This window comes from Coniosporium apollinis (assembly GCF_000281105.1).
Source record: "Coniosporium apollinis CBS 100218 chromosome Unknown supercont1.35, whole genome shotgun sequence".
Classification (NCBI taxonomy): domain Eukaryota; kingdom Fungi; phylum Ascomycota; class Dothideomycetes; genus Coniosporium; species Coniosporium apollinis.
The window spans coordinates 116,817-138,755 of NW_006913297.1; the positions used below are offsets into that span (position 1 = coordinate 116,817).

Sequence of the window (21,939 nt, forward strand, 5' to 3'; positions counted from 1 at the left end):
TCTTTGGCGGCGTAGGTTACTCTTGCCGCCGAAAAGTCTTTGGTGTAGCCAATAAAGCCACCGGCTGTATCTATATAAACAAAACGGTAGCGGAATCATTTTTGACGGCTAAGCCACCGATATAGACCCTCACTGAATCAATCTACGGATGCAACGCCATTATTTGACTATTCGTTGATGATCGCAGCGATTGTATAGCCTCAAGCGTGATCTGGGTGATGCGGTGCCAAGACCGAAGACTTTTTGGCGGCAAGAGTACAGTAAGGTTGCAGTTTGAATGGGCTGCCAAGATCAAGATGAGCAGGATGTGGGGCGAGCTGTGGAAGGACCGTTGTACATAGCTCACATGTGTGTTATGTAGAGCTGACGAGAGCTTCCCAGATCCTTAAACACAGCAGTGCTACCGTTTTAAAGGAAAGGGGCATCTGTCCTGTATTCAAACCATCCTAACAAGACCAAATAGGGCTGCGCAGACGCAAACGATACGCTACCCCGCCATACAAAAACCAAACAATGGGTATCACATCCAATCCCCTCATCCAAGCCCGCTCCGTCCAAACACGCACGCCCAAAACACCTTACCAGGTCCGCGTCCAGCACGTCCCTGGCCCCTGCTCCAAGGCCCCCTATCCAAAACTTCCCTCCACCTCCAGACTCAGCCCTCCAAGTCCCCACTCCCACCCTCAGCAATGTCCTCAAACCCAACCACAAACCCTCTCTCCCTTGCCCCTCCAGCACCAGCACTAGCTCCAAACCCCCTCCTTCCACCTCCTCTCCCCGAACCCCGGCCTCCGTAGCCCTGGGCCCGGAGTTTGCGCTCGAACGGCGTGATAGTTGCCCCCCCTGCTGCAGCTACGGGCCTCGCGCTCCCAGCAGCCGGCGGCGCCGTCGCGGCCCTCGAACCGAAGGCTGCGGGAGCGGGCCCAGGCGTGACCGCATCGCCATATCCTACCCTGCCCCCGCCCGCGGGTACGGCAGCCAACGCACCAAGCCGCTCCCGCACCTTCTGCCGCGCCGTGGAGCGTTTCCCCGGCGTCCTCAGATACCCAGGGAGCGGCGTCGAGGTCGTTATCGCAGGGAGACCTGGTCCACCAGCCAGCAGCTCGGTGTTGAGGTCGAGGTCCAGGTTCAGCGTGTCGAGATTTAGGCCTGAGGCGTCGAAGGCTGTCCACTCGGATGCGCGGGCGAGGGCTTGGTCTTCGTCGTCTTCGTCGTCATCGGGGCCAGGGTAGGGATCGGGGTCGGGGTTGCTGGCGAGCTCATCTACTTCGCGCGTCTGCGTCTGCGCGAAGAGATCCGCTACAGGCGTGTGGTGCGTCCGATGCGTCCGAGCTTCCGCCTCGTGACGCGCCTCCTGGATTGCGGCTGTCTGCTCAGCCCAGTAGCGCAACATCCCTCTAATATGCCTTTCCCAGTGCTTGTCTCTAAGCGCCAGCGCTGTCTCTTCTTGGCGCTGAATCTGGAAAAGGCGCCAGCTTAGTTTGCGGAGGGCGGATACCGCGTCCGGCGCTGTAATCTCTGCCGCGAAGGCCGCGGCTCTGGCTTCGTCTTGCTGGTAGCGCTGGTGGCGTTGGCGCCAGAGGCGGAAGGTCTGTGTGTGGAGTTTGAGCGCGTGGAGGGTGTCTGCCTGCTGTGCTGCTTGCATTATAGAAATGGTTCTTTGCCGCCAGGTGTCGAAGAGGCGGACAGCGACTATCACGGTTTTGCTCTCTGCGTGGTTTTGCGCGGTGCGGTTCATGCCGGCTACTTCGGCCGCTTTGATGCGCAATGTCTCTAGTGCGCGCCGGCAGGTGCCCATCTTTACTTTTCGGCGGACTGTCGCGTAAGCTTCGCGTCGGCGGAGACGTTGCGCATGGGAGGTGGCGTCGCGCCATTTCTTGAGGGCGTGTGTTGTTAGGACGTAGAATTGGGCTTGGGAGGCCTGGGTGGTGAGCTCTGCTATGTGGGCATAGCGTTGGTGCCAGGTGTGGAAGGTTCGCTGGAGGAGGCGAGGCTCGTAGAGGGATAGGGCAAGGCCTTCCTGCTGGCGTAGCCCGTGCACTCTGTTCCGCCAGGAGGATAAGGCTCTGCGAAGACAGCGTGCTCGCTGACGGGATCGGAACGTCCGCTCTGCGGCCGCGACCTTGATGCGCTGTTCGTTTGTTTTGTTGTATAAGTTGTAGAGAACCTTGGTCTTGAGGTTGGCATTCCGAACGCGGATGAGCAGCGCTGCACGGGACGCAAGAACCCACTTGTACAGAGATTGGAGGACCACTCGGTCGTCAATCCGAGCCGACAGTGCCTGGCAGCGGAGACGATCATTCCAGGTCGTCCAGGTATTGCGCAGAACTCGCATGCGATCTACCTCCTTTGCCTGACGTTGTGAACGAGCTCGAGACTGCCACGAGAGGAGAGCAGTGCGCATTAAGCGAGTGTCTACGGCCGTGATGACTTGTCTGGCCAGCGGAGCAAGTCGAGCGTAGGTCCTGAGGATGTTGAGTGGAGTGGCTAGCATTGCTTTCCGCCTGAAGTCGTCCGCAATAGGTTCCATTCCCTGCAGTGCTCGCGTCCTTGAAGCCCACCACTCCACCGTCATCCTTTGCACATGCCTGATTCTCAGCTCTTCAAGCATGTCCTCCTTCTCTCGCGATATTTGTACAGCCTCAGCCAATCTCCCCAAGTATCTTGCCTCAGTCTTTCTCTCCTCATAAACGGACGCCCCGCGCTCCAAGTAGGCCCAGAACCATTTCCAATACACTCTCTGCACGAGCCTCTCTTCGTACCGTTCCAGCGCCAGTTTTTCACCATCGAGATTCCGCGCGGTACGTCCCTTCCAAACACCGAACCACTTCTTCAGCTTAAACCGCTCGACTTTCAGCTCATTAACAACCGTAACATCTCTCCACGCCCTCAAGTACTTTGTCCGCAGCAGATGCCTCCTCGCAGCCTTGGTCTTTAACGCCTTCTCTTCAGTATACCCTACCCAATGCGAGAACGTTTTGTCCTTGAGAAACATATCTCGGAGCTTAACGGCCGCTCGCGACTTTTGCATGACCCACTCTTCCGCTGCCCGCTCGTTGCGGATGTCATAGAAGCGCTGGCGCCATGTCGCGAAGGCATCGTGGAGGATTGTCCTGTGGTCGATGGAGGTGGCTCGGGCGTCCCACTCATCGTGGATTTGTTTCAGGTGGAGAGCACTGTCGCGCCAGCGGGCTAGGACGCGGCGGCATAGGGCGCGGGAGCGGTTGTACTGGAATATTTCGGCGTCGGCTATCATCTGCGTCTCGGAAGGACGGTAGAGCAGCTCGGGTGGCAGGAAGTGGTCTGGTTCTGCACCGGAGGTGTATTCAGAGGTTGATGCTTGGGGGGAGCTGGGATTGCTGTAGCCATCGAGCTGTGGCGCATAGGGTCTCGAGTGGTGTTGATTCCGAGATTGCGGCCTGGTGATTATAAGACTGCCTTGACTGGAGACAGAGCCTGCTCTTTTCCGGACGTGGTTGAGGTTTTCAGAAGAAGCGCGAGCTGTCACCCTACCTCTGATGGGTAGGTGCTCCAAGGGCCGTGGCCGTGCATTGTATGATCTGGAGCGACGACCAGTCGGATCCGACGCGCGGCTCGAGGAGCGCTTATGGGTTCCATTCGGCAGTTTCCGTGCCGGCGGCGAGACATCCGTCTCCTCCTCGCTTCTCCAGGTGGGCTCTTGGTTATCCAGGTACGCGGAGTTGAACGAGGCGCGTCGAGAGGCTCGTTGCGAGCGTCGCCCGTGTGATTGCGCGCCATTCGCCGTAAGCTCCAGGCCATCGATCTGCCGCGTGATCTCGTCCACCGCGTCTCCTCCTTCATCAAGCTCAACGCTGATGCCCAGATCCGCCAAGAAGTTCTTGAAGCGGTTGAAGAGGTCCTCGCCCGGGCGGCCGGCCCCCATGCGCAGCAAGAAGCGGAAGTAGACTCGGTCATGATTAGGATTGATGCCGTAACGCGCGAGGGTTTCGTCGTAGGCGGTGAACAGGGCGCGCGAGCCCGTCTGGGAGGAGTTTTGCGCGGCATTAATGATCTGGAAGAGGGTGTGGACATCTACCAGCTCGCGTCAGCATAAACTACCTCGTATATAACAAAATCTGATTTACCTCGGTCAGTAAGGGCGGGAAATTCATCGGCGGTGGTAGCGGGCATTCGAAGGTATAAAGCCTGGGGCGCGCGTCCAGATACATAAGCGCGACGTCATGCGGGAAAGATTCAGGATCATGAATTGGCATAAAAGCGATGGCAGCAAGCAATGGGTCGTGAATCGTGGACGCGTGCAGCAATGGTGTTTGTCGCGATCTGTTGTTGTTGGTTGGTGGCCGGACGCGACTTGAATGGAAGCGCAGGAAAGCGGAATGCGCCGTCGTTGGCGAACAGGGTCTCAGCCTTGGCGTGTTTGCTCTGGCGGCGATGATGTCCGACTCAAATGGCAGATACAAAACCATCAGATCGATCACCAACATGCCTCCAGCAGGAAAGACGAGACCTCTCGAGAGGCTGGCTTCTGCAGTTGCCAAATGCTCAACCGAGGCACGTATATATCAGCCATCAGCGATTGCATCAGAACTGATCTTCTCCAGAGCGCCGTCTACGGCAAGTGCATCGCGGCGGACTTCAACAACGTGCAAAAGGACAAGTGCATGACTGAGTTTCTGAAGCTAAAGGAATGCTACATGGTAAGACTGTAGACATCCAAAACTCAATCATCTGTCCCGTGTTGCTGATATCGGAAGGCGGCGTACAAGAAACGATGATGGGCCACGAAGCCCGACTCGTCACGGGAAAGCATCAAGCACATGGATAGCTGGGCGTTTAGGGCATTAATGGAATCGGCGGCCGTGGCACGGAAAGCCTTCTGTACATTCTGCATCTCAGAGGTATCAATCATCGTAGACTGGAAAGATTGGTGGGCATCAGCAGTTATCTTCATTGTAGGCATGTCTATCATCTGGCATCTATGAACTTTTGACGTCCATGTTCCACGTTCTCCGTCATCGAAACATGAAGGATCCACCTCTTCTACAGCTTCACCAGCCTCAACAAAAACGTCGCCTTCTGCACCTCCTGCTCCTCCTCCGCAATGACTACCTCCTCCTTCCCCTCCGGAATCTCCCCATCCACCTCCGTAATCTGGTGTTGGTCCACCGGCCTCCGCAACGCCTTCTCAATCATAGCCTTATGGCTCTCAAACACCTTCTCCATGCCAATTCCATCCGGATCCGACAGCATGCGGTACTCCATGCCCACGTCATCCGTCGGCACCAATCCCGCCTTCTTCCTGAGGCGCTGAACCCGGTTGATGATCTCTCTCGCAAGACCTTCCTGCTGGAGTTCCGGATGTATCGCTACGTCCAGGATGATGAGGACGTCATTGTCCGTGTTGAACTCCTGGTCTTTATTCGCGTCGTCTTCCTTTAAGCCACGCTTGACGATCAGGTCTTCTTCTCCCAGCTCGATGCCATCGACGCTGATAGCGCCGCTCTTCATGAAGTTGCGGATGTCGTCTGAAGAAAGATCCGGCAGTGCTTTTTTGACTCTCACAGCCTCCTTCTTCAGCTTCTTGCCCAGCACCGCCCAATCCGCGCTGCACGTGTACTGGACATTGTACTTGTCCTCATCGCTCGACAGCACCAGATCCCTAACGTTCAGTTCCTCGCAGATCTCCTGCTCAAGACTCTTGACATCATCCAGATACGTCTGATCCGGATGCACAACCACCAGCGTCTCGAGTGGCTGTTTGATGCCGACAGATCTCTTATCTCTCGCCACGCGTCCCAGCTCCACCACCTTCTGCATCCTGCTCACTCTCCGCTCGATAACGTCATCGAACAGCTCTTCTCTGACCTCCGGAAAAGGAAGGAAGTGCACACTCCGCGGATCTTCGCCCCTCAAGTGCTTCGGGATGTGTGGTAATAGTCTTTGGTAAATGTTATCCGTGATGAACGGCGTGAACGGCGCCAGTCCTCTACAAAGTGTAAACAGCACCTCAAACAGCGTGTTCAGCGCCAGCGTCGTATCCTCTTTCCCGCCCGCGCCCTTCAGCCGCCGTCGATTGAACTTGATGTACCAATTCGTCGTATTCTCAATCAAGCCCAGCAGCCGCGGGACGACCGTATACAGCCTGTACGCCGCCATCTCCTCGTTCACGAACTTGAGCAGGCTCTGCGTCGAGGCCAGGATCCAGCGGTCCATGACATTGGTGTTGTTCTTCTCGGCCGCGGGGTCAAAGACGAAGTCCATATCCGCGACTTTTTTGAGCAAAGCAACCTGCTGCTCAAAGAACTGGTACGAGTTCCACAGCTTCAGCAGCACATTCGTCACGATCTCCTTGACGCCCGCCTCCTTGAAGCGCAGCGGCTCCGCGCGCACGACGGGGCTGTTGATGAGGTACAAGCGCAGCGCGTCGCTGCCGTAGTTGTTCATGATGAGGCTGGGGTCTGGGTAGTTCTTAAGCCGCTTCGACATCTTCTTGCCATCCTCGGCCAGCACGATGCCGTTCACGACGCAGTTCTTGAAGGGGAGCGTCCCGAAGAGATGCACGCCCAGCACGGTGAGGGTGTAGAACCAGCCGCGGGTCTGGTCGAGACCTTCCGCGATGAAGTCGCCGGGGAAGCTGGCCTTGAAGGCGTCGGCGTTCTCGAACGGGTAGTGCGAGGATGCGTATGGCATGCTTCCGGATTCGAACCAGCAGTCGAAGACTTCTTCGATGCGGCGGAGCTCGCCCTTGCCCGTTTTGCTGGGGATGGTGATGCCGTCGACTTTGTCGCGGTGGAGATCGGTGATTTCGCCTTCGTAGCCGCTCAGCGTTTTCAGCTCCTCGACGCTGCCGACGCAGACGATCTCCGAGAGGTCGCTGCTGACCCAGAGGGGGATGGGCGTGCCCCAGTATCGGTTGCGGGAGATGTTCCAGTCGCGTGCGTTGGCGATCCAGCTGGCGAAGCGCTTGTCCTTGACGAATGAGGGGACCCAGTGGGATTCCTCGATGCCCTTGAGCATCTGCGGGATGATTGGTGGGATCTTGACGAACCAGGAGGGGACGGCGCGGTAGATGAGGGGGGTGTCTGATCGCCAGCAGAACGGATAGCTGTGCGTGATTTGGCTGTCTACTATTAATCTGCCTGTACCCTTGAGGTGCTTGATGATGGCCTTGTCGGCAGCCTTGACGTGCATTCCGGCGAAGTCCCTCACTTCGGCGGTGAAGCAGCCTGTCTCATCCACTGGGTTGGGAGGGAGTCGCTTGTCGCTGATGACGCCGGCGTCCATGGCGACCTTGTAATCCTCCTCACCGAATGCTGGCGATTGATGTACTATACCCACACCACTGTCATCGCTAACGTATGTCGCGTTGAGCAGTCGAAAGCCGTAGTCCTTGAACTCCTCGTAGAAGTAGTCGAACAGCGGTTGATATCGCCAGCCAAGCATGTCTTTCCCCTTCATCTTTTCTACTATCTTGAATTTCGCTTTCTTCGGGTCTTTATAAAGTGTACGGAGGAGTTTCTCGAGAAGGATGAAGTGCTTGCCAGAGGCTTGGTCTAGAATTTTGATGTATTCGAAGTCGGGATTTGCCGCAAGGCCGGTATGAGATGGTAATGTCCAAGGGGTAGTCGTCCAGGCAAGGAAGTAGGTGTTTGGGTCGTCAAGAAGCGGGAAAGACACCACTATCGCCGGGTCCTGAGTGTCTTTGTAGTTTTGCTGAGATTCGAAATTACTGAGGGGCGTGTTGAGTGCTGTAGAATAAGGCATGACCTTGTAGCCCCGATATACGGCATCCTTTTCCCACAGTTGCTTGAACACCCACCACAACGACTCCATGAATGTGGTGTCCATCGTCTTGTAGTCATTGTCGAAGTCGATCCAGCGCCCCAGTCGGTCGATGGTCTGCCTCCACTCCGACGCGAACCTCATAACAATGGCCCGGCACTCGGCGTTGTATTTTTCAATGCCCATCTTCATGACCGCGTCCTTCCCGCTTATGCCGAGCTTCTTGTCGATCTCGTATTCGATGGGAAGACCATGTGTGTCCCAGCCGAACCTCCGCTCCACATACCGCCCCTTCATGCTCCAATATCTGGGTATGATGTCCTTGATCGTAGAGGCGAGGAGATGGCCGTAGTGTGGGAGGCCTGTCGCGAACGGCGGTCCATCGTAAAAGGTATACGGCTTGTTACCCTTCGAAAGCTCCACCTGGCGTTCGAAAGCGCTGATTTCTTTCCAGAACTTCAGGATGCGCTCCTCTTCCGCGGGGAACTGGATCGACATGGCGGGGGTGGGCGCCAGTCAACGCTGGGCTGGATGACAAGTATCTGCACTGATAGGTTCTCAAAGTCGAGTTCACGCGGGCTGAATGCTTGAATCTGTCAGACGTTAGATCTGTACTTGGTGGTTTACAAATCCTTAACTGGGGCCCCACCGATGCTTCAGAAGAGGTGATGGGAAAGTATTTCTATCAGAGAGGCGAAAAGGAAGGCGCAAAATCCGCTATACAATAAGGGTGTCTTCAGCGACCCTGACACGCAGGATTAAGCCCTTCTAAGTTTGAGGAGTGGCTGAGGCGAGGCGGGCGAAGCAGTGTGGATTGTGGTGTACTTCATTCACAGTCGTGGGAAAAGTGACTCAAGCGGAACTATTCTGCCGAGCGGTGTGAGTCAGTTCCCCGGACTTTGAAGCTTTCATGTCACCACATTGGATAATCACGCAAAACACGCCTGGTGTTAAGCAAAAAGCAGCCAGAAGAGCAGTCGATTTCATGGCTTATTTTCCATCCAAGGGACCCATAAATGCTGCGTATCACAATCACGCCGATGCGCTTCTGTTGGGCCTCTACTGACGATACACCTTTACGAAGTCCTCCATCAGACCCAAACCCAATACCACGATGGTCCTTTCTAATCCCCTCCCTTGCCATGGGAAGTCCACAGTCTTGAACACATGTGCTACCGTGTGTTACGCGGCTATGATGAAGAGCACATCCTCAGCTCTCATTTTCAGCAACTGCCCCCGTTCAGGCGCGATCTTCTACTCTCTTTTCGTCCCCTCCTCATTCGCTAGACCTTCTCCTTCTCCGAACCTTCCCTACTGTCCTTGTCTTTCTCCATCTCTAAGACTGCTTCTTCATCGGCTAGCCTTTGAGTAACCGGCTCCACGGGACGGCGGATAAATTCGATCGCCAGCCACAGTCCCGCAGCAACCGGAACGACAATAACAGCCATACCGAGGCATCCTCCCATCGCGTTGAAGAAGCCACCCCACCACCAGTAGTCGTAGAACTGGCACAGGACGATCCACAGGATGAGGTGTGCAGCTATTGAGCCGCCGATGCAACAGCCAAACAACCCTTCGAACAGCTTGCAATCTTTTAATCCGGGGCACTTCTCTCTACGGTGTATGTGCAGTATTGGATGAAGGAGTGCCGCGCTCGCCAAGCCAAGCAAGCTGTGGGGAAGTACACCAGAGAAGAGTATGCCAATGAACCGGAAAACCCAGAGGAAGAACCAGTATATGGCCCAGACGATGCAGTACCCGATCACGCCGAGTATTCGACCAATGATGTGATTCGTGTAGTGGATAAAGGTGATGAGAGGCGAGCTGCTCGTAATGATGGCGGGTTTGACGGCTTGATCGGCAGCAGATGTGGCGGGAGGGTAGAGAAAATTTTCAATCAATTGGATCGGGTCGCCGATGGTAGGGTCTCTGGATGCCATTGTGGGAGTTGGAGAGACGCAAGCAGATGATGTGAGGGTCGTAATGGCTCGCTTTAGCTGAGGCCAGCGGCTTCGAATTCGAAGAGTTGGAGACTAGAAAGCATCTGACCAGCGGAAGAGGAGGATAAGGATATTTGAGGGCTCGTTATGGTTCAGTTCGAGCTGCGCCTTCCTTACCACGGTAGAGGTGAAGATCACGTGAGGTCTCCTCAAGATTGGCGGAAGCTTCAGCGGTAAGGGACCAGCGGATTCCAAAATCAAACCCCTTTAGGAATCCTCCTTCATTTCATCACCAATTCGAAGTTTTTCACACTTACGCCGTTGCGAACTACGTCACATCGCCGGTTGTAGGGGGAAGGAATTTTTCGCTCTTAATGATCAGAATTCTTAGACCTTTCATCGCTGCAAATATATGGCTGCTAAACTCATACATAAGCGGCATGAAGCCTCGTGCGTCTGGATTAACGATGAATGCAGGTAAACTGCCATCTACTGGATGTGATGTTGATCCCAAAGGCACGATTACGCGGCATGTTATATGAACAGTGGTTTAAGAAACCAATCCCGACTCCGTTCCCTTAGCTTCCTCTTCCGCCATCAAATCCTCTCCACTCTCCACATCTTGCTTCGGTTTGGCGGAGTTCTTGGTAGCGCAACGGTACAGGCTGCGGAGCCCGGCGAACAACAAGGACAGTACCATGACCACTGCGAGGACGATTCCTACGGACGCAGCAACTCCGGCCATGGCCCCGAACCATGCGTCGTCCGACTTGTATCCATAACGGAAGTATAGCACAGCCCACATGACGACTTGCGTGACTGCAACGCTCACGCCGCAAATCCAACCCGTAATTTCAAATTGCGCTTGCGGGTCGTTCGCTGGTACACCAAGATACCAATCTCTGGCGAGCCAGTACAGGAGAACGTGAACAACGACTGTAGTTGGAAATCCTACTGCAAACGTGAAAAAGGCGCCAGTGACCGTCGCAATGGCAAAATAGACAAGCCCAACTCCAGTAGCGGCCAGTGCGTTGCCAAAGAAGTCGCCCGAGTGGTCGATGAAATTGATGAAGTCAGAGTTGCTCGTGCTGTTTTGACTGACGGCGGCTTTGATGACAGAGGCGGTGGGCGTTGCGGAGGCCATGATGGTGGTTGGAGAGCTAAGATCGTCCTCTTTGAATGTCAGCAACAATCCACCTTAAGAAGGACGGGGTTTGTATTGAGGAAGCGGAGGCTTGGCGGCGTGCGACCATGGGGTTTTTGAAACACAGTATTATGGGGATTATGGGAGGACAGTCGAGCCTTTAAAAGCCTCTGTGGACATCAGAAGCTTTGAATCTCCATTAGATGACTCACTTGGTGGTGTTTTACCAATAACAGATGAAGGGCGGCGAGCGTCCGCTTCCTCAAACCAATCCCCGTCCTTCGTGGCAGAGGCGTTGGTGAATTGCCTGAAAGGATTGCAGAAGAGATAAGGTCGAGTAAGACTACGAAAGGCAGTTGGAAAGGCTGGTGGAGCTTTGTACTGTTTGCTGGTTGTGGTGGACTCTTAAGATGCGCGTTTCTGCAAAAATCTGGGCCTTGTCCGACAGGGTACCTCAGATCTCTCGGCTCGAGGTTGAGGCAGTTGTGGCCCAGAGTTTCCTGCTCGTAACTGCTTGATTGTGAGGTTTTATCGAATCAGATTCTCTAAGTTGGTCGGGACGCCCCTTCCTTTAAAAGACTTCTCATCGTTGATATCTGAAGTTTCTCCGCGGCCGTCTCTGTTCCGCGTATGTGTCCTCATCATTGAATGGTGAATTTGCTGGAACGAGCGGGGAAGTTGCGAGAGTCAAGCGTGGCTACCATGACTGTGGTTTTGCTATCCGTGGTAGTGGTCCCGGAGAACGGATATGCGGCTGAGGAGGAGCAACACAACACCAATCACAAGAAAATCGATTTTGACTCGTATCGCGTGATATTCACTTATTACGCTTGACGTGAGAGCCAAGGTAGTGGCGCTTATGAACGTAACTGCTTTCTCTGAAACACCCCGCTATTCATGAGCTCGCGCTGAACCCGGATTGACCCCCTGAGAATACTCTACAACCCCCCTCGGCCTCGTGCATGTCGTGTCACTTGCCATGTGTTCTGCGCGCTCGAATAGAAGCACAATTGAAGACTTGTTCCCGCACATCCACGCAAGGCCGTCCAGTATTAGTCCTTCCATTCATACCCATAGTGCCAGTCGAACACAGCCCATAGTCCGAGGTGCAGAAAGATTATGGCGTAGACAAGTAAGAGGGTCGATTCGATGAAGGCATCACAGCCGCCTTCTCCACATACGCCTTTGCAACGTGTGCCAATGAGCTTGTGCGTGAGCGGATGCACAGCCAGCCCAGCCAGACAGCTTTGTGTGGTTAGGTGGGATTGTTGAAATTGCGTCTCTCTGCCGAAGATTTCTCGACGTCGCCCAATTGGGCATTGGCGACAACCGGAAGGAACATCTTTCTGCCAAAGCATGATCGATGAGACCCTCCGAAACATAAATTTGCACGCGAGGCCTTTTCTCGCCCAACCTGTCTAACAATGCTCTGCGCACGAAATGAGTGGTGGTTCAAGGCTTGCTCCTGAAAGTCATCCACCAAGCCGCGCTCATGTAGCTACGGAGCCACCTCCTTTTATGCCTTCTTCAAATTGTCGTACCCTTAGCTGGCAAGTCAGCATCCAGCCCAAAACTGTTCCAAACCAATGCGGATAACAAAGACTGTATAGCACCCACTAAAGCGGAGATGCTCATCAAGCCAGCGTAGTCGGTCACGGAGTTCTAATATGCGTCGGTCCACTCATATTCCTAATGCCAGTCTAGCACAGCCCAGAGAATAACGGCAAAGGTAGTGCGATGTGGAAGCTTAAAACCGGGATCGTGAACAATTCATAGGGTTGGTCTTGAAAACACTCCACTGCAAGGCATCTTGATGAGCTTGTGTATGAGAGTATAGAACGCCGCCCCATTTAGGAGAGAGAACGAGAGCGCAATCGCTTCTGTGGTAAAAGCCAGATGAGTAAATATCCGACTCCAACTGCGATCCAGTAACCGGCTGAACACATGATCGAAAACGCGATCGAAAGCATCGAGGATGAGATTTAAGGATCATCGCAGTCCGAAGAAATTGTGCGAGTTTTGATTGAAGGTGAGGAAAGCCGAGTCAGCCATAGAGTTTACTGACTGCAACGGGGTCGGTGGAAGATCGAGAAGAGGTCATGATGAGGAGACTCGAGTCGTTGTTGACGGTCTGGTGGACGGTGATGTTGGTCGGTGGTGAAGTGCGAGCTCGGTTTTGGCGGACGGAAAGCTTCGGCTAGTCTCTGTGAGTATCGATAGCGACAACTTGTCTTCGGCGAGGGGGTAATGACACTTGTTGAGACTCGAGATGAGAAGAGGAGGAAGCAGGCGAGCTTTATGATACTACCGGCAGGCCTGTCTGCTGAGTGACAGAAATTCATGGTTGTCTTTCGGATAGAACCATACCTAGTTACGAGAAGTATTATTTTGCCACGGTGCGCTAAATGCACAGAAACAGAAAAACAAGCGTGATTGATAAAATCGGAAATAGCTGCAACCCCTCGAGTAAGCTCCCAAACATTAGCTCCGCGCTGCGAGCAGGGACGAGATATCCTCAGCGCTAGGGAACAGCTCCGAAAACGCCAGAAAGAGAGTCCCGCGTAACCATGCATTTGAAGACGGTGAGACCTTCGGCAGAGACGGGAAGGCACTTCATATACGCTTCATATACGCTTGTTCATAGAGGCTCCGATCGTAGACGTGGGAGGCTTCGTTCAGCTCGCACGGGTACACAGGAGCCGTAAGCGTCATGATATAGAACCAAACATGCTTATGGAGGCGCGTACAATGCCCAATGGATTGTAGACGCTATAGATCTGATCAGTATCGCAGCCATGATTGGTGGGATTTCCCCTCATGTGGCTGGCGATGCGACATCATTCACGACTGCGTGATGACCATGTCAACGTTCAGTCCTTGTGCTCTTTCCACCAGTGAGGCATTGCCATGCCTTCATCCCTAACCAGCCGAAACGGCAACTTCTCACTCAAGAACCTGACCTCGGCCTCGTTTGCCGTTGCCGGCCAGGACACTATCACCTCAAACAAGTTTCTGACCGTAACCTTCTTCAGTGGCTCGAGCAGCTTAACGGCAGACTTCGCGTCTTTCTTAGCCCAATTAACGTGCAGAGAAAGGACGAGGTCCCAGAGGCCGGTCATGTTCTTAAGGGCCGCGCATCCCTCCTCCCAACGCGACCGATCATGCCGTATCTGCTTGAACCAGGGTCGGAGGGTTGCGAAGAAGTTGCGCTCGAAATGCCACCGAAGGTTTAGATAGCGGATGCTGTTGGAGCGCTGGGGTATAATGGATTCGTGCAGGGAGATGAACGTATCTACCCGGCGGATGTCGAAAGTGTTCCGCGTGTACAGGATGTCAATCGCTTCGTAGTAGCTGTGGATATGGTCAGATAGCGGCGTAAGAACAACGTGGTCTTCCAAGTGAGCGCTTACACCTGTCGACATGTTTGCAAGAGTGGAAGGAAATTGTCGTGATACACACTGTACGAGGCGAGCGGGCACTTGAGGGAGCTGCCGCGGCCCCATCGGGCCTCTGAGCAGGTCTAGGATGTGTTAGCTACAATGTTCGACCATAGCGGTCTGTACGAGTCTGTTGATCCATCGCCTCCTGTGTGAGTGTGTTGACATACTTTGTGAGTCAACTGCTTAGGCCATTGCACGATATGCAAAAAGCGCTCGCCTAATACAAGAGTCCAGATCATCTGCCGGATCTCCTGCGGGAGCTTGGAGAGCAGCATCGATTGAGCTTGGCCGTCGATTCTGCGTCTGGACCAACGACCTGGCGTCGAAGAGATGGCACGTCTTCGAATCAGCGGTACTGGACGCGGTGGTTGCGTGCGGCACGTTTCTTGATGGTCGAGCTCGGCCTTGTCGGAGGCCGTACCGTCGGATTTGTAGTCGTCGATGCATGCGTCACGCATGAGCACTCCGCATAGGCATGGGCAGCAGATGACGCTGAGGGGGATACACCAAAGGAAATCTTTGGCCTTGAAGCGCTTGTTGCTACTGCCGGCCGACATTTTTGAGACCGGTTTCGTACGCAGGAGTCTTTGGATGGTTGATAGAGGAAAGAGATGAGCAGCTGGATGACTTATGATTGTTCTAGTGTGGGCTCAGCCTGGCGATCTTGCCGCAACATGTTTGCAAGTCCAGCTCTGGTGACTTTATGTTAGATCCGTTACTGCGGGGTGATTAAGGCTGACAACGCGAGGCTGAAGCTGGCTCTGCCTTGCTGCACGCCTGGGCGATGCCGTAAACGGATATGGCCATTCGAGACCTAGAGCAGCTGTGACAATTGAGCGGGCAGCCCCGAAAGGCTGAATTTACATCGATGGGAAGATAAAGTTAGGGTTATGGAACGGTTGCCGCCTTTGCTGATGAGGCCGAAAGCTCTGACCCGCCAAGGGAGCTTGATCCAACCTCATCCCCTCCTTTAGCCTCATCCCTGGGTTATTCACTATTCTACAACTTCCCTCATCATAGCTAGAATATTATGTATAGAAGCTCTGTACATCGGCAGTGTAATCGTCGCGTTCCTCGCTCTCCCATGACCTTACAACGGACAAAGGAAACTTGATAGCCGAAACCATTGATCCTCGGTCGATGTAGAATGCTGTCTACCTGAGTATGAAGAAACGAGATAAACACTTGAATGAGATTGCTCTAAAACGCCTGTTTGTTATAGTGTATTTCAGTCTTTTCACGATCATCCTTCCTTCATTGTCGTTGACACCCAGAGCGCCAGCAACGGGTGTGGAGAATCCTAATTTCACGTCCTCACCTGTCTTGACACTAACCATTCCTCGTCGCTATGTCGGTCTATAATCCATAGTTATACCGCTGGCTCAAGTCGAGAGACGAGAGACTATGCCGGCCGACTACGCCGAAGCTGATTCTCAGAAACCTTGCGCACTATGTGCGTCAACGGCCTTCCTCGATCCGAGCCTTGAGAGGAGAGCCGGTCTTGACAACGGACATCGGCAAGTAGAAACTGACCGAAGCTTCGAAAATCGATAGCCATGTCAGCGGCAATCCGGCCGTCCACCGGCAGTGGCACGAAGCAACTCACAATTCATAGCTGGAAGCTGAGAATCTCCACTACTCACTACCGCATCTTATTACAGCAGGCCATATCGATGTATGAGGGTTTCCAAGGTACTGTGAGGGCGCGGGACTCACACCGATGTTCTGCGATTCCTGCTCTTCCTCCATTAGGCAATACCGTCGCTACCATAGGACCATGCCGTGAAAGGACCTCGGACGGGCCACGGCGGCACCACACCGACCAGCCAGCCATTTCAACGGCAAGTATCCACTGCACCGTCAATGTCACGAAGCACTTCATGCTCCAAGACCGGGAGTTGAAAACCTTCCAACCGCATATTCATTAAGGAAGGCCTATGAGTCCACAAAGCTCATGCACACGCTGCTCAAGTTGCGCTGGCGACTTTTCATATCCGGCCTTCTACGGCTCTCACTCTCTTCTAAATCAGACAACACAGCATTCTTCGTAGCGCGTCTGCGTGATAGAAAGGCCAGCCTCGAGCTTCGTTAAAGCCGTTACAAGTTGTTAAGGAGCCATCGGAGTTCTACCATTCCTACGAGTGAATCCGCCGTGGTGTTGTTGCGCTCGGGCCGGTCCACCTGGTCTATTGCGGGCTTCGCTTGTGCTTCAAGTGGGCATATGCGAACAGGCTCTTCAGGATGGTTAGTCCAGCGTATGGGTCTGTATGGGTCCTTCATCTCGACAGTCACGCCGGTGACATGACAAGCACATCCACCGCCTTTGAACCAAGTAGTCACGGTAGAGAAGTCATCGGAACAGGAAGCCCTATGCCATTCGTTGCACCCTATGGGAAGTCCCGGGAACTGTCCAGGTCCTAAGTGAACTCCCAACCTTGATGAGAATCTCCCAAGCCCCAGCCACCCACATGCCCATAAGGTACCCTCCGACAGTTGCCTTGAGTATGTGCTGTGCAATCGGCCCCCGGAAACCTGTCACAGGCTATCCATGTATTGGTCTCCTCGTCTCCTGGAAATCTTGGAGCCATTCATCCCAGTTATCCGGATCCATGCCACCTAGCGCAAGACTTGACTCGCTGAACAATACCGGCAACAATGTCAGTTCGTCTCCTTCTCCCACCCGATTGCCGATCCTGCAGAGCGTGATCAAGTTCTTGTTAAGCGGCGTGTCCTCGTTAATCACGGCGAAGAAGTTGGGTTCTAGCCAGGCGTTTGGTGGGGCGTCCCTCAGGAAATTCACACAGTCTTGGACGGTCTTGCCGATAAAAGGAGACTTCCATTCCTTGCTGATCGGTGCTTCCGTTCCTTCAACTCCTCACTCTGTCTCAGCGCGATCCCTTGGTGGAGCTGTGTCATATCGATCGGCTAGCCAGTAGCCCCATGCGTTGTGCCCGCCTTCGTAGGCCTCGGTGAGGATTGAGTCGATCTTCTAATGAAAAGCGTTGCCCATAAGTCTATGACTGGAAAATTTGAAGGTTGGGAATTGAAGGATCTTAGCGTGCTAAGTTAGAAGGGGCTAGGCTTGCCTACCTCTGGGGGCAATTCGATCAAGACGAACAGCGCGACGATACCGTGGTCCGTCATCGTTTGGCTGGAAGTGCTGTTTTCTGACTGTTTGCAAACCAATCAAGGTGCTCTGACCTGAAGAGGAGCGTGTTCTGATTTCACCGGCTGACTGCGTTAAGTTTTGAGCATTCTTCATGCGCCGCACGTGAGAAGGATGGCCAGTCACGTGCCGGTTTGCAAAGACGCTGCTTTCGCCTGAGGTGCTCACGGGTTCCCGAACGCTATCGTGCCACATACATTCGAGAGGCCGACGCACATAAGCGCAAACCATGTTCTGTTGTCTAGCATTGTGGTCATTTTGGAGGAGTTATATGAGCTGGAGACCGTTTGCCATTCATTGTAGCTTGAAAAGTAAACCCCATGGAAACGGTCAAATCCCGATATAAAGCCCATCCCTAGCTCCCAATCGCCACGTCCCAGCTCTCCACACGCTTCCTAGACCCACATCGACTAAAGTATTGCGCCTTGATCGTGCGTTATGCAGCCGTCCCCAAGAGGGCCAGTCGCAACTCAGTACTGCTATGCAGGCTTTCCTGTCCTCTTCGTATCCTCGAGCCACTCGTCCCAACTGTCGGGATCCATACCACCCAACAGATCACCAGACTCCCTGAGTCTCGCCGGCAGCGACGTAATCTCATCCCCTTCTCCCACCCAGTTGCCAATCCTACAAAGAGTGATTACACCCTTGTCTAGGGTGTGTTCCTCGACGACGGCGAAAAAATTGCGATCCAGCCAGGCGCTGGACGGAGCCTTCCTAAGAAAATCCGCGCATTCTCGCAAGGTCCTGCCAATGAAGGGGGACTTCCAGTCTTTATCAATCGGTGCCTTCGTGCCGTCGATACCTCCTTCATCAGTGTCTGGTGGGGCTGTTTCGTATTGATCGGCTAGCCAGTAGCACCATGGTTCGTACGGGCGCGAGCGAGCTTCTCTCAGAATTGAGTCGATCTTCTAGTCAACGCTGTCAGTGAAAGCGTCTGACAATCAGGTAACCCTTGCTTACCTCAGTGGTCAATTCGACTAGCACGAACATCGCAACGATCCCTTGCATCGTCATCGTGGTCGATGAGAAATGGTTTTCCTGATGCTGTAGAGTCTGTGTTTTGTCCTGGACTTAAGATGGAGCTCCAGACCCGCTTAGAAAAGATCTGTGCCAAGCTCTTGATTCACTTCATACGTTAAAATGCTTTGTGAGTGACGTGTACCATCTATCCGATCGAGTGAAGCAGACAGCTTATGAATAAACTTGCGAGAGCTGATTCATGGTTGACGTTTCTCTGGAGGTGTCGATGGTGGACGATGCACGGCTGTCTTTATGGCGCGAGCCGATTTTTATGCGTTATACGGAAGAAGCTGCCCAGTCGTGGAAGCACACCGTGTTTAGAGCTGGATGACCCTTTATCACTCCCTTCATAGTGCGTCCGGCACCTAAAGGACCGTGTAAAGGTAGTGAATATAGACTACGTGCAATGGTTTCAGACGCAAATAGAAGCCGGCGTTTAGGTGGGCGGTATGTCACCCTGATGCCTGCGTAGAGACATTCTTAGTGCACTATTGCGGTACACAAAAAAGACATGCGGAGAGTCTGTAAGCTCACTGGTACTACTGGCGCAGCAGGAGCAAGAACGCTGAGTTGCAGGATGATCTTGTCATCACGTGACTTTGCTGGGCGATATTCTCATCAACCCGAGCATTTGTTGTTCAAGCATCTCGCAAATACCCCAACTTTCATCTCTGATCCATCTATCTGTGTTCTTCCCCTTTCGCTTCTGAACCAAAGCCAACCCCGTACCTGTCCACAACGCAGGATGGAACTATCCCGCCAAATGTCCTTACTGTCAATCTATCATCAATCCTAGCCCAACCATCATCACTGGACTTCGTGGAAGGTATTCAACTCCCACTATGCTGTAGCCGATACTTGCATGTCGGACAAAGCTGTTGTCGTTTCCTGTCCCATACCGCTCAGGATAATGGCGTCCGATGTGCCGCCCATTTGACATTCGAGACCGGCAGCAAGGTTCGCCAACGATACGGTCACGGCCCCAACGACCTCATGGCCGATGAAAGACGTGCTCGTTATGACACATTTACGCTCGACGTCTGTTTTCAGACCGCTTGAAGAGGGGGTGGTTTGCAGAAAGATGCTCAGTGGATTCGCCTCTCGATGTCCTGCTTGCTTTGATGCCTCAGGTTCCGGTTCAGCAAGATTACTGGCTCAAGGAGATGTTTGAGTTTGTAGAGGACGATCATGGATCGCCCACAGAGCTTATGGAGGTCTGCCTCTAGAAACCACCGCAAACACATTGATAAGACTGGCAGAAAGATCACAAGGCATGCTTTGAAGCATATCATTCACCACGTATAAGGTCTCACTCACAACAAGCAACTGACAACAAGCGACTGCAGTCCGCATCTTATTCGGAACCTTGAAGGAGTTCCGCTGTTTCTTACAACAGTGTCCGACTAAACACAGCGCGGCCCGAAAGAGATGCGGAAAGCCTGTGACATCAAACACGCGTGGACAAGCTACAACGACAATACATGCGATTTCCTTTTGATCTCCAATGCAGTCTCCGCTGTGTCTTTATGGCAGTAGTGGCGCACATGGACGAGACGACTTAGCACGATGCTGGAGGAACCTGACCAGAGTTGCAAGTGGTGACCGGTTTGCTGTTACGTTCTAACACCACCATCAACATGAACTCAGCACATCTGAGCTGACATATCTGGAAGGCGACAGACTGCTTCAGTATCTGTCCAGATTGTCAGCCCTTTCATCCCAGCGATCTCAAAAATGTATCATTCCAATCAGATTCGAGAACTTTAGCAGAGGCGCAAGAGCATCTTCGGAACAGCAGTACAGGATCGCCAGCAAAGTCTTCCATTAAGCTCGAAGCGGCCTTCTCAAGCCGCTCCATTCAATGTTTGTTTGCTTTGGTCTGCTCTGGCGGTCTCTGTCTTCCAACGGATACATCTCACGTGACTGCAACCTCTCGAAAAGCATCATGACGCAGCTTATTATCGACCTGCAGCTGCATTGATATCCTTCAGGTTTATCATTCTGGAGTGACAATTCCAGATCTTACCGGACATGATTTATGATATCCATTGTACAACTAGTTGCTTGCAGAGCTGATGCCAGATGGTAAACGGACACAGCAAGATGATCATTGTCGTTCTTTTACATCGCTGATCTTACACAGGGGACAATCAAGAGCACACCAATTGGAATACTCTACCAATGGACCATTTCCATCCGGATATCTCGGCCCGCGCTCTCGCATACTCCAATCGTGACGCAGCATCCTCTCCCTGATCTGAGGCAGCATCTTCCATGGCCTACTCGGGAAGACACAGCGCGCACCAGATGACGTCTCAACGCAGGGCTACCTGCTTCCACGGCTTGGTCTCTCCGTCATCTCATGCCTCCCGCCTTGGGCCCAATCATCGTTCGGACTCGGGTCCGATAATGCTCCAAAGCGAGATTCACTGCCCTTTCCGGGGTGCGTCTCCCCGGGGCCTCCCCTTCCCGCGCTCGGGTCCAACCGCTGCAAGGCGGTGCTTATGTCCTCAGCGGGTTTTAGCTGGTCCTGGGGTCCCGCCGCTTGTGCAGGTACCTGAGTTACACGTTCCTGCCAAGCGATGCTAGATATGCTGTGGCAGGTGCTGAAATGCGCTTATTCCCTCGTCTTTGAGATGAAACAAGTCCGCTACTTGAGTGATTTCTGGCTTCGTAGTTGTTTGCTTCAGGCTTTTTCCTTACGCAGACGAATATCCCGCTTGCAGCGTATCTGAGCTGGCAAAACCATGCACCAAATCAGATCTATGGTACATCGTCCGCCGGTCAAACTGCCAGCGCGAAGCAGAACACGCCGCACAGATGCAACGATGCTCGATCGCAGTCCCTGACTGCTGGCGGAAGACATCGTCACCACCAAGTTGAGGTATCACCGCCTCTATCAATATCCAAATCGTTGTCCCATGCTGTTACTAAAACCGGCTCGGGTTTACGTCAACCCTATTTCGCACGCCCTAGCGGCCGATTGGCTAAGCAACGCCACAAGATAAGGATCCATCCGCTAGGCCAGTGACGGCTCTCGAAACGGCCTAGGGCTGAACCGGCCACTCGGATCTTTCGGTGCTGGGTGTGGGGCGCAGGCTGGAACGCAGGGGTTGGCCCGATGTCGCCGCGAACGGTAAACGGTAAACCGCGCAACAGTGCGGCGCAGTGGAAGGGCCTTCCGTAATGCTGGGGCGAGTCAATACTTATTACTTGATAGCTGAGTTTGGGCCGAGTAAATAAGGGGGGACTATCGGGTGAGAATACGACGGTTTGTGTCAGCGAAGGGCGAGAATAGAAAAAAATGGTCGGTGATGGGGGCGGTGACGCCGCCGGGAGACTTGGCCGGGTTAACTCGGGCGGAGCGCTTGGCGGCTGGAGAGCGCGGTTTGTTGCGCGCGATGGAAGAGCAACATCGAATTCGTGCTCAGAATATGAGTATTCTTTACACATTCCTCAACCTCC

The 21,939-nt window shown here is 53.6% G+C and overlaps 7 protein-coding genes across 7 annotated transcripts; 1 reads left to right on the forward strand and 6 right to left on the reverse strand.

Moving 5' to 3' along the window:
- Nucleotides 1-655: 655 nt before the first annotated feature.
- W97_06903 (uncharacterized protein) lies at nt 656-4,152 on the reverse strand (the record flags this gene model as incomplete). Its single annotated transcript, XM_007784662.1, has 2 exons — nt 656-4,053; nt 4,107-4,152. The coding sequence occupies 2 exons, from the start codon at nt 4,150-4,152 to the stop codon at nt 656-658; spliced, it is 3,444 nt and encodes a 1,147-aa protein (XP_007782852.1).
- Nucleotides 4,153-4,464: 312 nt separating this feature from the next.
- On the forward strand, nt 4,465-4,757 carry W97_06904 (uncharacterized protein; the record flags this gene model as incomplete). The annotated part of the gene is made up of 3 exons (XM_007784663.1): nt 4,465-4,512; nt 4,584-4,679; nt 4,737-4,757. The coding sequence occupies 3 exons, from the start codon at nt 4,465-4,467 to the stop codon at nt 4,755-4,757; spliced, it is 165 nt and encodes a 54-aa protein (XP_007782853.1).
- Nucleotides 4,758-5,022: 265 nt separating this feature from the next.
- On the reverse strand, nt 5,023-8,262 carry W97_06905 (isoleucyl-tRNA synthetase; the record flags this gene model as incomplete). The annotated part of the gene is made up of 1 exon (XM_007784664.1): nt 5,023-8,262. The coding sequence occupies one exon, from the start codon at nt 8,260-8,262 to the stop codon at nt 5,023-5,025; it is 3,240 nt and encodes a 1,079-aa protein (XP_007782854.1).
- Nucleotides 8,263-9,047: 785 nt separating this feature from the next.
- W97_06906 (uncharacterized protein) lies at nt 9,048-9,704 on the reverse strand (the record flags this gene model as incomplete). The annotated part of the gene is made up of 1 exon (XM_007784665.1): nt 9,048-9,704. One exon carries the CDS (start codon nt 9,702-9,704, stop codon nt 9,048-9,050), a length of 657 nt encoding a protein of 218 aa, XP_007782855.1.
- Nucleotides 9,705-10,254: 550 nt separating this feature from the next.
- On the reverse strand, nt 10,255-10,848 carry W97_06907 (uncharacterized protein; the record flags this gene model as incomplete). Its single annotated transcript, XM_007784666.1, has 1 exon — nt 10,255-10,848. The coding sequence occupies one exon, from the start codon at nt 10,846-10,848 to the stop codon at nt 10,255-10,257; it is 594 nt and encodes a 197-aa protein (XP_007782856.1).
- Nucleotides 10,849-13,718: 2,870 nt separating this feature from the next.
- Nucleotides 13,719-14,845, reverse strand: W97_06908 (uncharacterized protein; the record flags this gene model as incomplete). Its single annotated transcript, XM_007784667.1, has 3 exons — nt 13,719-14,199; nt 14,259-14,368; nt 14,456-14,845. The coding sequence occupies 3 exons, from the start codon at nt 14,843-14,845 to the stop codon at nt 13,719-13,721; spliced, it is 981 nt and encodes a 326-aa protein (XP_007782857.1).
- Nucleotides 14,846-17,933: 3,088 nt separating this feature from the next.
- W97_06909 (uncharacterized protein) lies at nt 17,934-18,468 on the reverse strand (the record flags this gene model as incomplete). The annotated part of the gene is made up of 2 exons (XM_007784668.1): nt 17,934-18,362; nt 18,415-18,468. The coding sequence occupies 2 exons, from the start codon at nt 18,466-18,468 to the stop codon at nt 17,934-17,936; spliced, it is 483 nt and encodes a 160-aa protein (XP_007782858.1).
- Nucleotides 18,469-21,939: the final 3,471 nt, after the last annotated feature.